General features: G+C 31.8%; 3 protein-coding genes across 4 annotated transcripts; 2 read left to right on the top strand and 1 right to left on the bottom strand.

Moving 5' to 3' along the window:
- The first annotated feature begins 2,538 nt into the window (after positions 1-2,538).
- Positions 2,539-4,672, top strand: Cox11 (Cytochrome c oxidase copper chaperone COX11). The gene is made up of 4 exons (XM_078184435.1): positions 2,539-2,636; positions 2,744-2,973; positions 4,028-4,351; positions 4,468-4,672. Exons 2-4 carry the CDS (start codon positions 2,773-2,775, stop codon positions 4,615-4,617), a joined length of 675 nt encoding a protein of 224 aa, XP_078040561.1. The 5' UTR covers positions 2,539-2,636; positions 2,744-2,772; the 3' UTR covers positions 4,618-4,672.
- On the bottom strand, positions 4,626-14,812 carry LOC144470975 (tektin-3). Its single transcript, XM_078182594.1, has 9 exons — positions 14,801-14,812; positions 13,728-13,870; positions 13,422-13,649; positions 11,366-11,598; positions 8,559-8,668; positions 8,354-8,502; positions 5,299-5,521; positions 5,072-5,226; positions 4,626-4,992 (listed from the first exon to the last, which is right to left on the bottom strand). Exons 1-9 carry the CDS (start codon positions 14,810-14,812, stop codon positions 4,782-4,784), a joined length of 1,464 nt encoding a protein of 487 aa, XP_078038720.1. The 3' UTR covers positions 4,626-4,781.
- Positions 14,813-14,929: 117 nt separating this feature from the next.
- On the top strand, positions 14,930-17,189 carry Nubp1 (NUBP iron-sulfur cluster assembly factor 1). 2 transcript variants are annotated; one of them, XM_078184434.1, is made up of 7 exons: positions 14,930-14,984; positions 15,315-15,556; positions 16,106-16,207; positions 16,277-16,367; positions 16,432-16,697; positions 16,782-16,968; positions 17,043-17,189. In XM_078184434.1, the coding sequence occupies exons 1-7, from the start codon at positions 14,954-14,956 to the stop codon at positions 17,096-17,098; spliced, it is 975 nt and encodes a 324-aa protein (XP_078040560.1). In that variant the 5' UTR covers positions 14,930-14,953; the 3' UTR covers positions 17,099-17,189. The 2 variants fall into 2 exon arrangements, with proteins under 2 accessions (XP_078040560.1, XP_078040559.1); XM_078184433.1 differs by lacking the exon at positions 14,930-14,984 and adding an exon at positions 15,053-15,138 and having other exon boundaries at positions 15,304-15,556.
- Positions 17,190-17,383: the final 194 nt, after the last annotated feature.

The raw sequence follows: 17,383 nt of genomic DNA, 5'->3' as shown, positions 1-17,383 counted from the left end.
GAATGTCAGTAACACAAGTTGATGCAGGATTTATATTTTTAATACCTAAACAAAATACGATGCATTTACAGTAGACATCCGCTCATCCACCACCCGACTATCCGAAATATCTAATAAACCGATGTATTTATTCATTTTTCGATAAATGCTACGGAATAACGATACATTGAGAAATGTGTAACATTTTCTAAGTACAATAAATTATTTGACTAAAATATGAAAAATTATGAAGCAAGCTGACATACGGTTTATATATTTATTTTTACGACTTAAGTTTAGATCACTAAACAAACTATTCTATTTTATGTCTTACATTAGAACTCGGCACAATTCGGACACAACATGATGTTACACGAGGCTTCGTCCACTTGATTGATGATAACTCTGCAAAAAATCATCGTATGCTGATGACATTTTTTTGTAATTAAAATTTGAAATTTCTACTTGAAGATAATATTTCTAGATTATAAATTTGATGCTACCTCACCATTGCAACTCTATAGATATAGGGCTATGTTTATTATATTAAAAATTGCCGAGTTTGATGAAATGTACGGTCTCTGTATGTGCGTGCGCGCGCGCGCGCGTGTGTACTTTTAGCTTTCATTTTTTAAAAATGGTCGCCATCCCACAATGATTCTTAGCGGAGTTATTGTCAATCAAAGTTGGTCAATCTTTTACTAAAATATTTCTATACTATAATTTTTTTGAGCAGCGTATTTCTTCCCAAAATAATATTTTTGCAACATAAATTGGTTAATACAGTTTTATTTAGAAAATACAAATGATCTTCGTGCGTACACTTACACATGTGTACACTTACAAACAAAATAGCGGGTTTGAATTACATTCTCCTCGATATTGTAGTTTTTTTTTTAAATAATGGATAATTCTTGGGATAATCGCATGTACTGATTAAAATGAAACACCACAAGCAGTTATCTTCGGTACCTTTCCAAACAACCTCGTGTCTCTTGACCTCTCTTATGCACTTTCTGTGGTTGTTTCCTGATTGTTTATTCGGTAATGATTTAATACTATTTAGGCTATTTAACCATTAAGTAAAAAGTTAACTCTTTAATGATGAATGTCGACGGACTAACAATATCAGAACTGTACATCTTATTCCAGAAATATTTGTATGGCGTACATAACAAAAGATTAAGATACATTATTAATTTTTTCTATTATTTAAGTCTTTCACTTAAAAATAATCACTTTAAAAATATTTTGATCTGCAAAGGGCGAATTATAACGTCTACTTTGTAACATTAAGCAAGGAAGCGAATATCATTCGAGTGTCTGCTTTGATTATTTTTCGTGAGATTGAAAAGAAATCATTACTGCAGTAATAGACATAGATTTAGTACATACATTTACTTCTCATAATAAGTAATTAATAAGTGAATAAGTTATTAAAAGAAATAATAGAATACTGAATTGTCGTACTGCATTGCATGAGTGTATACTGCGTAGCGTATTTATTTGTCTGTTTCACACCAGTGACTGTCGTGACGTAATGTGTTAAAAGAATTATGTAGCGTGCGAAATGAATGAGAATTAGTTGGACTAAAGTCTAATAGGTATCGTGGAGGAGCTAAAAGATTCTAATCAAATTACAATATCATATGCTATATTTTCAAAAATTGTGTGCGATCATACGTTATTATGCCGAATGATATTTTTGTTAGTACAAATTGCTGAAATTTTTTAACATATAATGAAACCGATGTATTTAAAATTTCGACAAGTTTTCTTGTTACACCAAAATCTTAAATTTTGTTCAATCGAGTTTATATTACTCCGAGTTGATCTATTACTTCTTTTTTTATGTTTCCACATTAAAATCTTTGCTGTTGAACGTTCTAATCCAATACCAAATATTACATTTGTCAATAAGATCATTACAACAAATTTTTGTCCTATTCCTATAACATGTTTATTTATTACATTAATAAAAATGAATTTAAAAAAACATATATTTCCTATTTTTATACCGTTTTAATCTGAACAATGGAATTCTGTGGACTTTTCTGAATATGAAAAAATAGATGTTGCACTCCGAACACAGAAACATATTGAAATCGATATTAACCCTTAGTGCTTTAAATACTCCCGGCCGAAACGGTCCGTAGCGACGACGCGCGGCTAGCGCTTACGGTCTTTATGACTTAGAGTAAACGCATATCTGCGTCCTTCGGTCACAACGGCGACTTTCGTCAAACGCATATATGCGTCCATAGACCCCTAAGGGTTAAAAAGAGAAATATACATGTAATGTGCCAATTATTGTGAACATTACAAAATACGAACAAAACAATTGCTGCAAACGGCGTAGCAATCGTTCTTGACATTGTTGCAATGGTCGTACACACCATCATGTAATAGTTCAGCTAAAACTTCAGTTAAAACAATGTCTTTTATGTCTATAAATGAAAAATTCGATTTCCATTTATATAACAATGTATTTATGTGCATATGCAAATATGTACGTACACAAATTGACATATCAAGTTAATTTAAATGTTTCGATATCTCGAGAGATGGCGACATGTACGTGTTCGATCAAAATGGACGCGTCCATGGTTTTGCATGTACATACATACGTAATTTAAATTGACGAATATTACTGGCAGGTAATGAATGAAATGTATCGTTGATATATTTCCAAAATTCACTCTACGTTTAAGAAATACGTTGAATAAAAGTTTATACGAAACTTTTCTGTCGTCGCCGGTTTTAGGTTATGTTAGCCGACAGTAGTAAGTCAACATGTATTTCAAAATATACCAAAAACTGTTTAATGGCTGCTCAAACAAAGTAGGTGTTACTGTGTCTCGAATACTGTATAGTCAATATCATGCTGCTCAAGTCAGAAAGCTCCGGTCCGCACGTTTATATTGGAGCGGATTTGGTGTGCTAATTCTTGGGTGCACTTATGCAGCTGTGCCTTTATACAGAATTTTCTGTCAGGTAACACATTACATTGTATTATATTACATTATGGTTTCTTTTTTAAAAATACACTCTCTGATATACAAATAAAAGCATTTATTATTATTCTACAAGAACATCAATCTATCTAGAATAATGGTGGATATAATTTGATGACATAATCATCAATCATATTATTTCAAATTTTCATGCTATAATAGCAAAAGTATAGGAAAATAACATATTATGGTATAGGTAAAAGCAACTATTGATTTATGCAATATTGAAAACAAACTGTTTAAACCAATGTTTTCATTAAAATATGAACAAAATAGATGATTATTTAAGTTATTAATGGCCAAAAATATATAGATACCTTGCTATTAAAATTCTATTCAAGTTATATGTTACTGTTTCTAATAAAATACATTTTGCATGAAATTAATATATAGTATGACTAGCTTTAATTTTTAAACGCAACTTACTTGTTCTGTGTCTATTATATGAAGAAAAAACTGTAATAATCAAACGTGTTTTACAGTGCACAATGAGCCACAACAATTAACACAGTACAAAAGTATATTATCTATTCAAAACAACTTATTGTGACCTCTAAATACCTGTCTACAATAAACTATTTGCACCAAATTGTGACCACCACCAATTTGACCTTGCATGTTTTTTGATATTGTATTAATGATTATAACTTTTTCAATAATCTTTCCATTTAAACAATGTATGTAGTTTGATTTTCAAGCCTATTTATCTGCATAATTATAAACTATGACCAGTAAATTAAAAATACATACATTTCATGAACTGATAATAAATAAAATGATAATAATAAAAACTGGGCTAATAATGAAATGAAAGCCTTGAATTATGTTATATTCATAACATGTCTAACAGAGATCCTTATTTAAAGTTCCCATTCAATTATTATAATTGGTAATGCATTTTAAGACTCTTTTTTAGGGAAATAGTTTAAAAATAATGTTATGTTCTACTTTATTCTATTTCATTATATTATATTAGGCTACATAATGTTATTAAAGAATAATATAACAAGTGCATAAAATTCTTTTCACAACAGTCGTATAGTTATGGAGGAACAGTGTCTGTTGGTCATGATGCTGAGAAGGTGAGCACGATGCAGCCTGTCAAGGATAGGATCATCAAAATATCGTTTAATGCAGACACGTCGGCAATGATGCAATGGAATTTTAAGCCTCAACAAAATTATATAAATGTTGTGCCTGGAGAAACTGCTTTGGCTTTTTATACGGCAAAAAATCCGCTAGATAAGCCTGTCATTGGTATATCTACTTACAATGTTGTACCATTCGAAGCAGGCCAGTATTTCAATAAAATTCAGTGCTTTTGTTTCGAGGAGCAACAGCTCAATCCTCAAGAAGAAGTAAGTGCTATTCGATCCATATCAACGACTTTTATTATAAATTCATCTTACGAATCAATACGTTGTATTGCTAAGAAATGAATTTATCATAAGTCCTAATAATTCTACTGTTGCAGGTTGATATGCCCGTTTTCTTCTACATCGATCCGCAATTCGCCGAAGATCCCAGAATGGAGAACATCAACGAAATTATACTATCATATACGTTCTTCCAGGCGAAACCGGGAATGACTCTACCTATACCTAACTTTTTAAAAAGGGATTAATTGTAAATACTGCGTTACATTTTAAAGAACAAATAGAATCATATCGTTAAACAAATTCCAATGTATTCTTCATAGACATACCTTGAAATATCACTTGACCTAAATTCCTTTAGGAGTGCATTTCAACGATGCAGAGAAATTGAAAAACTTTCTGTGTACTGCCACTAGAATCTGAAGAGAACGTTGATAGGATAAGCACGTCGGAGACCGGAGACTTTCTCTCGATCGATGTACATTGCATCGATTTTTAGGGTTAGATCGTGCTCCAATTTCGAGCGGGTTCTTAATAATTTCTGCTGTTGATTCTCCAATTCTTTGAACGACCTCTGCATTCTGTCCACCTGATGGTTTATTTCGTCGATTTCTTTCTTAAGGCTGTAATAATACATGCAATGAAATAAAAATATCCAACAGTAAGCTACTGTTCGTATTACATGAAAATAACGAAACGAACCTTACGTGAACATAATCGCGGCATAGTTCGATATCTGGCCGATGCATTCTGGCTTCTAGTCTGGTGTGAGCTACTTTAACAGCGTAACTTTTATCCGCTATAGCTTTACGCATGAGTTCCAAATTTTTTTCGACCTCGAATATTTCTTGTTGCACCTGCAACAGAAACATAAGTTGAAAAAATTCTAGTAGTGCATCGATAGAACTGATAAACATGATCGTATTTACTTTCTGTAGATGTTGTTCGAGCCTCGTTTTAGCTTCAAGTAATTCGGAAGATCTGTGAGATAAAGCGTTATTTGTGGTGCTCCACGCATCCCACATTTCCTGTGCAACTTTTTTCGTCAGAACTTCTGCATTTGATCTTAACTGGCAGCTTTTGCTTCGTTCTACTCGAGACTTTTCGACTATTCGGTTTGCTGCATCTGCCCATGTATCTTGTTCTGAAATACTGAGATGCGCGAATTAATTTTATGATTTAGAAATGTTTCATAATAATAATTACGCAGTTGTGTATGTATAATATGAAATTATTCTATGGACTTTTTTCAACCAAAAACACGGTTTAATATTACGTTATAAATACGTAAGGATTTGTAAGGAATGATTAAAATGAAAATACATTAAATGTTAAATTATATGTATATATATTTTTTTATTATGAAAACTAGGGAATGTTGGTGAAAGTCTAATTAAGACGTGTGACAGTGTAAATCTTAATTTTATTTAATGTATTCGAAAAATGGAACCAAATTTAAATGGTCATAACTTTAGTAACATTGATCCCAGTCAAAAATAATTACATTTTCGTGGGAAATCAGTTTTTGTTGATTGTTGTACAATTTTGTTTACTTTAATTATATTTGTTGTTTGTTATATTATAAGAATCTGAAAAGTTTTTGTGTTTCGAATTGCATCGAACAGTTTTATACGTCTTTTTCTGCTGTGTTACGCAATCGAATGATAGCATTACCGACAAGATACTGCAAATGTACTGCTATTTCATTAAAAACACTCTAGTTACGAATACTATTATATTCTTTACAGAAAATAGGATTTGCAATGTTTATACATCCAATAAACCGAGGATGTCGAATATGGTTGGTATTATCGAACATCTTTATCTCCTCTTCCCCAAAAAAGGAGGATCAATACATATCAAAGATAAAAGGGTACAAAATAAAATGAAAGTAAATGGATTGTCTATTGTTCTCGAAAAATACAAAAAAATAAAATTGTTTCTTTTAAGGAGGAACATCGCGATATTTTGTGCACTCTTTGATATAAAAGTTCAAAAATTATTGGGAGCACAAATTAGTTCGGTCCGTTTTCAAAAGATAGCTCTAACTGTTATGACTGTTTCATAGTAACAACTGATTTCAATTGTTTCTGAGAGACTAGATATCTGCCAATAACATTCAGTTTATATTGCTTTGAGTTTCATTTAATACACCTGTTTTTTACTCTATTGAATATGTCAAGTTTTGTGTTAACTAAGCAGCATTTATGGGAGATTCTGTACTCCCAATAGATACAATGCAATAAATATAAAAATTGAATGCATAAACAATGGGCAGTTATTACTGTGGCAATTGGAAATTAGTAATTATTTAACCCTTTCGGAAACGAGCACTCTGTTCGTCGTGACACCCTCGCTGTACGAGGCGCCGCGCCGAAAATTGCCACCGCACATGACCTCCTTTATAAGAAGATATTTTCTAAGCGTTAAATAAAAACTGTGCTTAATAAAACGAAATTTTTTAACAAAAGTTTTGCTCGTTGCTTAAGAGATATTAAGAGATATTTATATAAAATTTTGTTATTTATAGCAGTCGTCGCGAGGACGCCGGATATATCCGGCGCTCGTACCGAAAGGGTCAAAGGTTATCGAAATCGGTAAATTCGATCCTAATGTAAATAATTACCATCACATTTTATAATATCATTTTTACATCAAAATTATATTACAAAACATGACACCTAGATAAATGATCATTCAAAATAATGTCCAGGGAAATTCGCTATTTTTTACCGATTTTCTTTTTGGTAAAATATTTAAGAGATGTGTTTTCCTTTCGGTATGATTCAGGATATTTCTGTGGTTTTCCTGACGGAGAGAAGTCTCCAGGTATGATGCTGACTTTTTTGATGAGATTCGTACCGTGATAGAGTTAGTAACTCTGAATTTAATGATATTCAATTTTGGGTGCAGACGGCATATAATTTTCGAGACGTTGAAGTTGTTAGTGAAAAGCCAGAAAAATAAGCCGCTGCGCTGCGACGCATTCATGCATGTCAGAGAAGTGCTCACAAGTGATGGACAAATAGGTAGTAAAGAGAAAATGTTATGTATGGGAGTGAATTAATCTCTCTATAGGTTCTCCTCTCTCGCTCCATCAGCTCCACCACTTCGCTGCATCCCTGTAGGCCCGCGGTGCCGCACGGCGTCATGGCCGAAAATCCAGCTTACCTTCCTGATTTTATTACTGTCGATTTTAATATTAGATGTCTCAAAAACTATTAGTCGACTCCACCCAAAACCGGCTATCATTAGATTCCGTTTCATAAAATCAGCGTCAGGCCTGGGACTTCACCTTGTGAATAAAAAATGTAATAATAATTTATTCATTATGTACTGTATTTTTGTTTCATCTGAGTGTCCGGGTCTCTCTGCCTTTTGAAGAAATGTATGCCGAAAAATGATAAAATTGTGCTTCTTTTTTAACTTATTGTACCTCATCAAGGAATGATCGTAATATTATGACGTTAAATTCATTGTGCAAAGCGCAGGGTTTGCTAAAATATCTATACTTTAAAAATCTGAACATACTTTATACATTAAGAGAAAAATTTATATGATATATTATTAGGCGTTTTACGAAATGTAGAAGACGTCGTAAAAAGTTTAAGTTACGTTCCGTTTTAACCCTTTATGATGTTTCGAGTCGATATGAACCAGACCGTGTATTAGGCTTGTATAACATTTTTAATTACCACCGCATTTAAGTCAAAATGAAATTCTGCAAATGGATTTTTGCTTTCTTCTGCATTAAGTGTAGTTTCTAAAGATATGCATATATCTACATGACCCAAATATCACTAGTGTAAGTTTTTTTGGACACCATAGGAGAGCTGAATAGAAAATCCAAAGAATTTAACAACACGCGCAACATCGATAAACAAAGTAATTGTTAAGAGCATTAGATGCTCCAGTTGCCGTAAAGAATCTTTTTCTTGTTTACGTTACGTTGTCTAACATAATGTGAAGCATATTATCTTGTACCACGGATCGTATTCGTTGATTCCGGTGTAATATTGCAATCCGTGGCTGTAATTGTTTAACCGATGACACATTGAGTCTATTCCCAGTGCATTTTCTTTGTTTCTCAAGTCTAATTCCAATTGGTTTTGAGAGGCTCTACAATCTCGAAGCTGCAAACAAAATTGATTAATTTGCATTCTATAGATAAGTTCTGATTATTTATTACCTGTTCTTTACACGTGTTTAAACAAGTTTCCAGTTTGTTTCGATTCTGTTGTAACATTTGGATTTCTTTCAACAAACACTTTTCCGAATCGTCGTGTACAAGTTCTATGCCTTTGTATACAGAATGGTTATACAAGTATAAATAGTATCACCTAACTTACAGACTATTTTAGTTTAGATTTATTATTATCTTTTAGATCTATTCTCAGACTCTTAATTTTCAAAATAAATTGAAAAATGGTTTAGATAATCTTTGCGTTAATCTCCGGACGGACAACACTCGCTACGTTATAGAAGTCATGAGAAAAAAATTATTTATTATTCCAAAATTTATTTCCTTTTTCTCGTTTATTCATCGTCATTGTCGCTCAATAATCCGTAATAATGTTTAATATTCACCGAGAAATTAATTCTAAGATATTAGTTAAGAGCATTAGCACGGATCGTACATAATCTAGCGTTGAGTTCTTGTGTGTCAATAATATGGTTTGCGTCCGAGGATAAAAAATTTCTCACATTATGCAACTGACACATGTATAAGAAATTACTGCGTAATAGTTGGGAGAATCAACAGAATCATTCTGTATAAAAATTATTCGTACAACATTTACAGTTAAGACAGAAAGAGTCCTTAAATTTCTTCTTTTTTTTTAAAGATAACATCGTATCGTAAAAGGACTTTCGATTTTTTAACAATAAAATCCGAAACAGAAATGAGGCACACATCTATTTCAACTACCAATATGTTTGAGGTTTCTTCTTTTCGAAAGGCGGACTAGGATAGATGTCCCAATTATCGTGCCTTTAAGCCAATTTTAACTTTACCGAAACTCTGATTAAGTACTAGAATTTTCATTTAATGCATTAATATATTTTTAAAAATAAAGCACATTAATAATTAATTTATTCGAAAATCTTCAGCAAACGTTTCTCACGATTTCTGTGCAAGCATCAATTGAAAAATGTTTATTACATTTTAACATATGAAAAATATAATACCCTTCCTTACATGTTAATAGGTGAAGATAATAAAAAAATAGTTCATTAATCACAATAATTTATTTATAATACTTTTCTCTTTTGATACGTTTTTAATCCGGGAGCACGGAAATTAGGACATCTACCATATACACTCCCAAACAAAGAGATAGCACGCGTGTGCTATCTTTAATTCCGCATTGTGTAGTTAAGATGGCTCGAAAATTCTGAATGATATGTAAACCCCTACGTCATACGAATATGGAACCATAACATGCCTTCACGTGACTTCAGCGAACTCTGCGTAAAAAAATATAAACATATGGACGGGTAGACACAAAATGATAGCACACTAAGGATCTGTGATGGTATCCTTTAATTTAATTATGAACAAAATACTTTAATTATAACAAACTAATAATGAGTGGCTCCGCCCTTATTTTCGATGACTTCAATCATCTTCTTTGGTAAAGATTTGTATAACTTATGGATTTGAATTTGTGGTAAATTATTCCATTCTTTTTGGATACACTTTTTTAAATCGTGAATGTTCTCGAATTGCCTTCCTTGAGCATAGACAGCTCGCGATAACATTCCCCAGCAGTTTTCAATTATACTTAAGTCAGGGGAGCATGCTGGCCACTTTAAAACACCAATATTTTCTTTTGTAAAATACTCTTGAACAATTTTTGCTGTATGTACAGCAGCAATATGTTCTGCATACGTATTAATTTGATTTTTAATTAATTCGAAATATTTTATATTGTTCATTCGGCCCTGAATGAATTAAATATCGGTTTTCCCATTGTAGCCAATCCCTGACCATATCATAACGCTTCCACCTCCTGCTTGTCGTCTGATTGTTTTTATTTCTTCTTTCCGCATATCATGGTAATAATATAAGTGTCCATCAAGACCATCCAAATTAAATTTGTTCTCATCAGTAAAGATAATTTTTTTCCAGGATCTCTTCCAATGTGTGTGTTCTTTTGCGAATAATAAACGTTCCTGCATGTGTCTAGAATGTAGGCGTGGCTTTCTTTTAATTTTTCTTCTAGTTATATTGTTAGATGTTCGGAGCACACGACGAACGTTTTCGATATTCGTATTCACACCCGCTTTGCGAGCAATTTCTTTTGCTGTTGCACAAGAATTACTCGCAGTACGCAGAATTGCTCGTCTATCACGGTTAGATAGTTCAGTTGGTCTACCACTACTCTTCTTTTTACCGTAACCATCAACGTTTTTCAGTACATTGTATACTACTACTGTACTTTTCTACTCCTTTTAATTTCCTTCGCAATTTCCGTAATGATAACTTTTCTTTTTCTCAAAGTAATAATTGTTGCAATTTCACCTTCAGTTAATTTTTTTCCACGCCCCATTGTGTTTCTAAATTGAACGAGTCAAAGCACGTTAACTGCTCAAGAACTGACAGAATACTGAAGAAAGTATCAACAAATCCTTGGTGTGCTATCATTATATGTCTATCCATCCATATGTTTATATTTTTTTACACAGAGTTCGCTGAAGTCAAGTGAAGACATGTTATGGTTTCATATTCGTACGACGTAGGGTTTACATATCATTCAGAATTTTCGAGCTATCTTAACTACACAATGCGGAATTAAAGATAGCACAGGCGTAATAATAAATCATAATGTACTCCACTACTGCAACTATCGGTCGTTACTGGCCAAAAATGGTGACTGTATACATATACATAAGTACTGTGTACTTATACATTGTATAAGCCTTCTGGCCGCGCTAGGACTATACAATTTTAAGAAGATGTTATTTTATTTCAATTATTATTCACTTTATTGTTACCTTTTCTAGCTTCTCTATGGTAAAGGCATTCTTCAGCGATATGCAGCGGAGCCTCGATATCTTTAATAGCTTTCTCCAAAAGTGAACGACAATCTTGAACTCTTTCAATTTCTTGAAGTAATCTTACCAATTCAGAAGCGACTTCGTTTCGCCAGAAACTGATATCGTTTATTCTCTCCCCTAGTCTTCTGCCAGTATCGTATTGTCCGTGGTGAATCTTCTCTTCAGCATCTCTGATACATCAGTCCATAATTTTGTTATTTGCTCCATTACGGGACTATTAATTTCACAAGCAAGATTTTCCAGATATCCAATTAGATTTGTATTCAATCTCCTATTATTTTATATGAATGTCAATCCTGCTGAGTTTATTTTTTTTGGGGGGGGGGGGGGATATCTACATTTGATGAGTAGTATATGTAGATAATTAGAATAGAAAAGGAACGCTTGGGTCTCGATTCTAATTATAATTTTATATAATATCCATCTATCCCTCCCGAAATGAGGATTGCGTTTAGATATGGTATACTTACGAAGATGTATGAATGTATGTGTGAATAGGAATGATGGAGTAGTTCAGCAGGAGAGGGAAGTATTTTTATCGCGAAATACGTATACGAAAATTACAAGAGAACTTGTCGTTTTGACGATTCGGTATTGTAATATTCAGATCGGGCATAGTTAAAATTATGTTTCCTAAAAGTCTAATCTATGTTTCTTCGGTCTCCAAAATACAAATTTTTACATTATTTTGGAGTAATTTTTAACATTTGGCGGCCTACGATGGCTGGAACTCTTGCAATGCTTGACACACATATAAGTGTACGAGTTTCTTTTATGTGTGTAGTAACAATGTATTGAACATTGGATTGCCTTGTTCTTAATAAGAATTCTAAGTATTAGATTAGGACTCTTCAAACGTGTTTTTGTAAATGAAACCGTACACAAAATTTGTGTGTTCCTGGAAATTCAGGTTTTCACTTTATTATTAACCCATTTGCATCTTTCGGATAAGTGGAAAATTTGTCTACAACGCTAAAATCGGTGCATGAGCTTATGATGATGGAGACATGAGTAAAATCTCTTGTCAATATTGAAAAATCAGTAGTCAATCAAAAAATGATCATATCTCAAAAATGAAAGGAACTAAAAGCAGATAACCTGACGCTATTTTACTTGGTTCACAGCCCAACGCGCACTGCAAAAGTAGTAAAAGGGTACTTTTCGTCAGAAAGAAATCGCGTTTCGGATTGGCCAATGCGGTAACATTCTCAAAAATTGTTATGGAAATCTTAACCGAGCTGGACGAGAAAGATAACTGTTAATAAATATAAAGGAGAAGCCACAAAATATTAAGTATTAAATATCATTCGTTGATTTATTGCTATACATAATTTGTAGTTAAATGTGCTATCATTTTAACCCACTGTATTTCCATAAAAATTCTCTTTTTTTCAAATAAAATTGTTTCGACTGGCAAAACTCAATTTTATTTCATTTATGTATGTTTATAATAGTATTTTTAAAATTTGTATAGAAACTAAACCATGGTTGCAATGTTAAATAAATAAAAATTACGGTAATTTAAAAATGTGTTATCTTTTTGTCCGACATTGTATCACATAAATATTGAACGGTTTCTATAAAGACCTGTCAAAATATTTGTATAGCTTTGTAAAATAATTTTTTGCACAACCCATTTACAACATACATGCAACAATTTTTTGTATAAATAATTTAGAAGTTATTCGAGGTATGCAAATTACGAAGCTTAGCCTATACTTCTGAGTAGACATAAAATCAAATATTTGTATAATACGACTATTTTAACGTGTAAATTAATTGGTTTAAAGAGGAAGTAATTGTGTTCACATATGAACACATATGGACATATGAACACATATGAGCATTGAGTTTTTAAAAATGTGGTAATAATCGCACGAAATAAATTCCGCAAGAAATATGAACTGGACTATCTTAACATGTAAATTAATTGTTTATGCAATCGAAAGGATAGGACGCTCCTATTAGATGGCAACTACTGTACTCAACTTACCTGATAATTCGTAAAGCATCATTCCGTGTTTTCTCCGAAAAATGTCTACACGAATCCGCTTCGTTGTAACATTTCACTTGTCTCTCGAACCATTCGTTAGGGGTGAACCGTGTATGAAGAGCAGTTTTCGTCGCATGTATAGGATTACGATAATATCCTGTTAGGAGATTGGGAAATTTTAACGAATTTACAACGTTACTAGTGTAACTCGGTACTGTTCTTGACATTCTAGAAGCATTAATAGAAAGTTAAGCAGCAGTTAAACGGATGAATGGAAAAATTACTGCATGATTTCAACACACTTACGAAGGAAGAACTTCAACATTTTCATAGCCTGCGTTTGAACGCCAAGGTATCAATTCGTGTCTACCGTTGTAATCCCTTGAACCATATTTTATAACCGGCTCGATGCAAGGCAGTGACATATCATTGGTATACCACGGTAATTGCTAAGTAAAAAATGAAATACATTAAAGAACATTATCAAATTTAAATTTTTTCCTTTGCGTTTTATAATCGATAGGCGATTTTCATAAACTTCCTTTTTTTACATAATGTTATAACGTTTTAATTAAATAAATAGATAAATATTTAAAATATTTAATAACATATTGAAGTACGTCATGTCGTTAATGCACTGGTCGTTTAACCGTAGTTGAATATCTTTTAAAAGTTGTGAGTGCCAGGCAATATTTAATTATGTCATGCGGTCAAGTGAGTAAAAAATATTGAAATTGACTATAATAAAAATTAGAAAACAGAATTTGCTTTCGATTAAGAAAATTAAATATTTAGTCTCGGCAGACTAAACACATTTTATTTTCGTTTAACGAGAAAACATGCCTCTGAGCGTTTAAATATTAAAAGCATTAATTAAATGCTTATAAATCGATTTTCTCGAATATTTTTTAAAATGATCGTATAAAATTTATCTGAAGCATGTATTTGCATTGTTAATATTTAAGAAAATAATCATTTGTGTACATTGCAACTTGTACTTAATTAAGCATCTTAACTAAGTTTATACAATTTATTTTCAATTTCATAAGCTTTGACAAATAAAATAAAGACAAAAGATTGATATTTTAAAAATATAAGTATGTATTTTTCTAGTTTCTGATTTTTTATTATTATACTGCCTACACCTCATATTGAACAAAAAAACTACTTCAAATTTTTATATCAAATGAATAGAGTATTTTGAATTCTGGCAGCCATTTAAATACTTTCTTTTTAAAATATTGTGTCGCATACTGTTGTTTGAGCCTTTTTAATTTTTTTTTTAAGTAATACATAAATCTTTTAAAAACAAATTATAGTATGTAAAATAAGAAAAAGTTATATATTTCTTTTTAAGTAAATTCAATGTACAATTGTACTTCTTCCTTCATTATGTATTTCATAATAATAAATTCACCAAAATTTATATTTACTAACGACTCCTATCTATAATCTTCTGTTCATCAGGTATTTAAAGAACTACATATATATTGATTATTATAATTTCCATATTTACATAGTTAAAGTTCAACATGGCAGATGTACCTACGAACGCACCGCAACGTAAGTACACGTGCGACCAAGTATTCTTGATATATTACGATATATTAAATGAAGTATTTCTGCTAGTTTATACTAAATACCAGATGTCCACAAAAAATCGAATTTACGAAATATCCTTACGATCCTGTCAATATATTCAACATTTATTGTACATGTACGAGGTTATGTTCCATTTTGCTCCAAATAAATCAATTATTTCACAATACAATTACTCAATCATTTTTACATATTTATATATGTTTATATTTGTAGACTTTTTATACTATGTGTACACTTAGAAGTCATCCAGTGTATGTTTTGAGATTAAAAACATATGTAGTATTGTTTTAGATTGTCCTGGTACAACTAGCGAAGATGCTGGTAAAGTGTCTACGTGTGCTGGATGTCCGAATCAAACATTATGTGCATCTGGTTCTACAAAGCAAACTGATCCTGGTATAGCTCTGGTTAAAGCAAGACTTCTCGCTGTCAAAAATAAGATACTCATATTGTCTGGTAAAGGTGGAGTTGGGAAAAGCACTATAACATCGTTGGTATCCAGATCTTTAGCAGCAAACAATCCTCAAACAAATGTTTGTATATTTTTCTCTAAATAACATTCCTTACATAGTTCCGTTCTTTAATCCTTTAATTTTCCATTAATACCTTAATGACTAATCAGTTATTGTGTATTTGTGTTATACTCATGCAATGTAATCAGCAATTAAGAAAGGCTTACCCTTTTTCCCATACCAAGAATGTCCATATTGTTTTCTATGTACATTCATGATGCCATAGTTACCTTTGATAGTATAGGTTGATCAAAGCCTGTGGTAATACTTTTTGTGACAATATAGTTCATACGTACACTGATTTTAACTAAATCTATGTGATTATTGAATAAGATTATTCTTGATGATTTTAAATCTTTTATTTCTTGTAGTTATAACCATAGTTATGAAAATAAGAAACCTTAAATTGTTTTTTAATACACTGGCTATGTTATGAAATATATTAACTTATAATTACTTATAAATATAAACTTCAATGTTAGATCCATAAAAATCACTTAGATCTTCTTTTACTTATACTTACATGAACAGTTTAAAAGTTTAGCTCACACTCTATTTTAAATACAATAGGTTGCTGTATTGGATATAGACATTTGTGGACCGTCTCAGCCAAGAGTATTGGGTGTTATAGGAGAACAAGTTCACCAAAGTGGATCAGGATGGTCTCCAGTAGTAAATATTGGTTTATAAACATAAAATGTTGTCAGAGCTTAATATTGTATTAATATTACAAATTTTCAGTATATAGAGGACAATTTATCTTTGATGTCCATTGGATTTTTGCTTGCTAGTCCCGATGAAGCAGTAATATGGAGAGGACCAAAGAAAAACGGTAAACCATTTAATATTTCTTGTAATTGAAGACATATTGGCATCATTTGTTTTATAAACTTCAGGAATCATCAGACAATTTTTATCAGAAGTCGATTGGGGTAGTTTGGACTATCTCATTTTAGACACACCACCAGGAACATCAGATGAACATTTATCTGCAACGTCTTACCTTAAACAGGCTGGTATTACAGGAGCAGTAATTGTTACAACTCCACAACAAGTTGCTTTATTGGATGTGAGAAAAGAAATCGATTTTTGCAGAAAAACAAACATTCCAATTTTAGGTGTTATTGAAAATATGAGTATTTTTGTGTGTCCTAAATGTAAAGCAAGTATCAAAAACAATAATATATATTTTTCACCATGTTATCATTTGATTATTCGATAATTTTATGAAATATTTTATAAATAGGAGTCTACCGAGATATTTCCTGCGTCAACAGGCGGTGGCCGTGCAATGGCTGAAGGATTAAACGTTGATTTTTTTGGTTCTATACCACTAGATCCATTATTAGCCAGATGCTGTGATGAAGGTAAAAACTTTCTGACTGAAGTTCCAGAATCACCAACTGTTCTGACATTGCAGACAATTGTGAAGAGTGAGTATTTTACAAAGTTTTTACTAGCTTGTATTAGACTTTCTGTAAGTTCAGTGTGGACCTCTTCATTTCAGAAATCGTGGATAAATGTGAAAATAAGAAAGAAAATGATCATATCGATTCAACGTGAGAGAACAATACGCTTTTAAATATTAGAAACATAGCTACATGTATATTAAAATTCTGTATAAATGTAATAAATATTGACTTCTGTTTTCGTATTTCCATGATTTTGTGTTATGTCTCTAATATGTTTGTAATATGAAACGCAGTGAGTAATAATAATATGTGCAAATAGTTTTATCATTCGTAAAAATGTAACATTCTGACTTATGAACTGTTAGATCAATTTATACATTTAAACCGTTAATTACGTTTAATTACTGTTAGAACTGTTAGAACTACATATTCTCTT

This window comes from Augochlora pura, chromosome 6, assembly GCF_028453695.1.
Source record: "Augochlora pura isolate Apur16 chromosome 6, APUR_v2.2.1, whole genome shotgun sequence".
NCBI classification, from domain to species: Eukaryota; Metazoa; Arthropoda; class Insecta; order Hymenoptera; family Halictidae; genus Augochlora; species Augochlora pura.
This window is presented reverse-complemented; position numbering and strand designations above follow the sequence as displayed.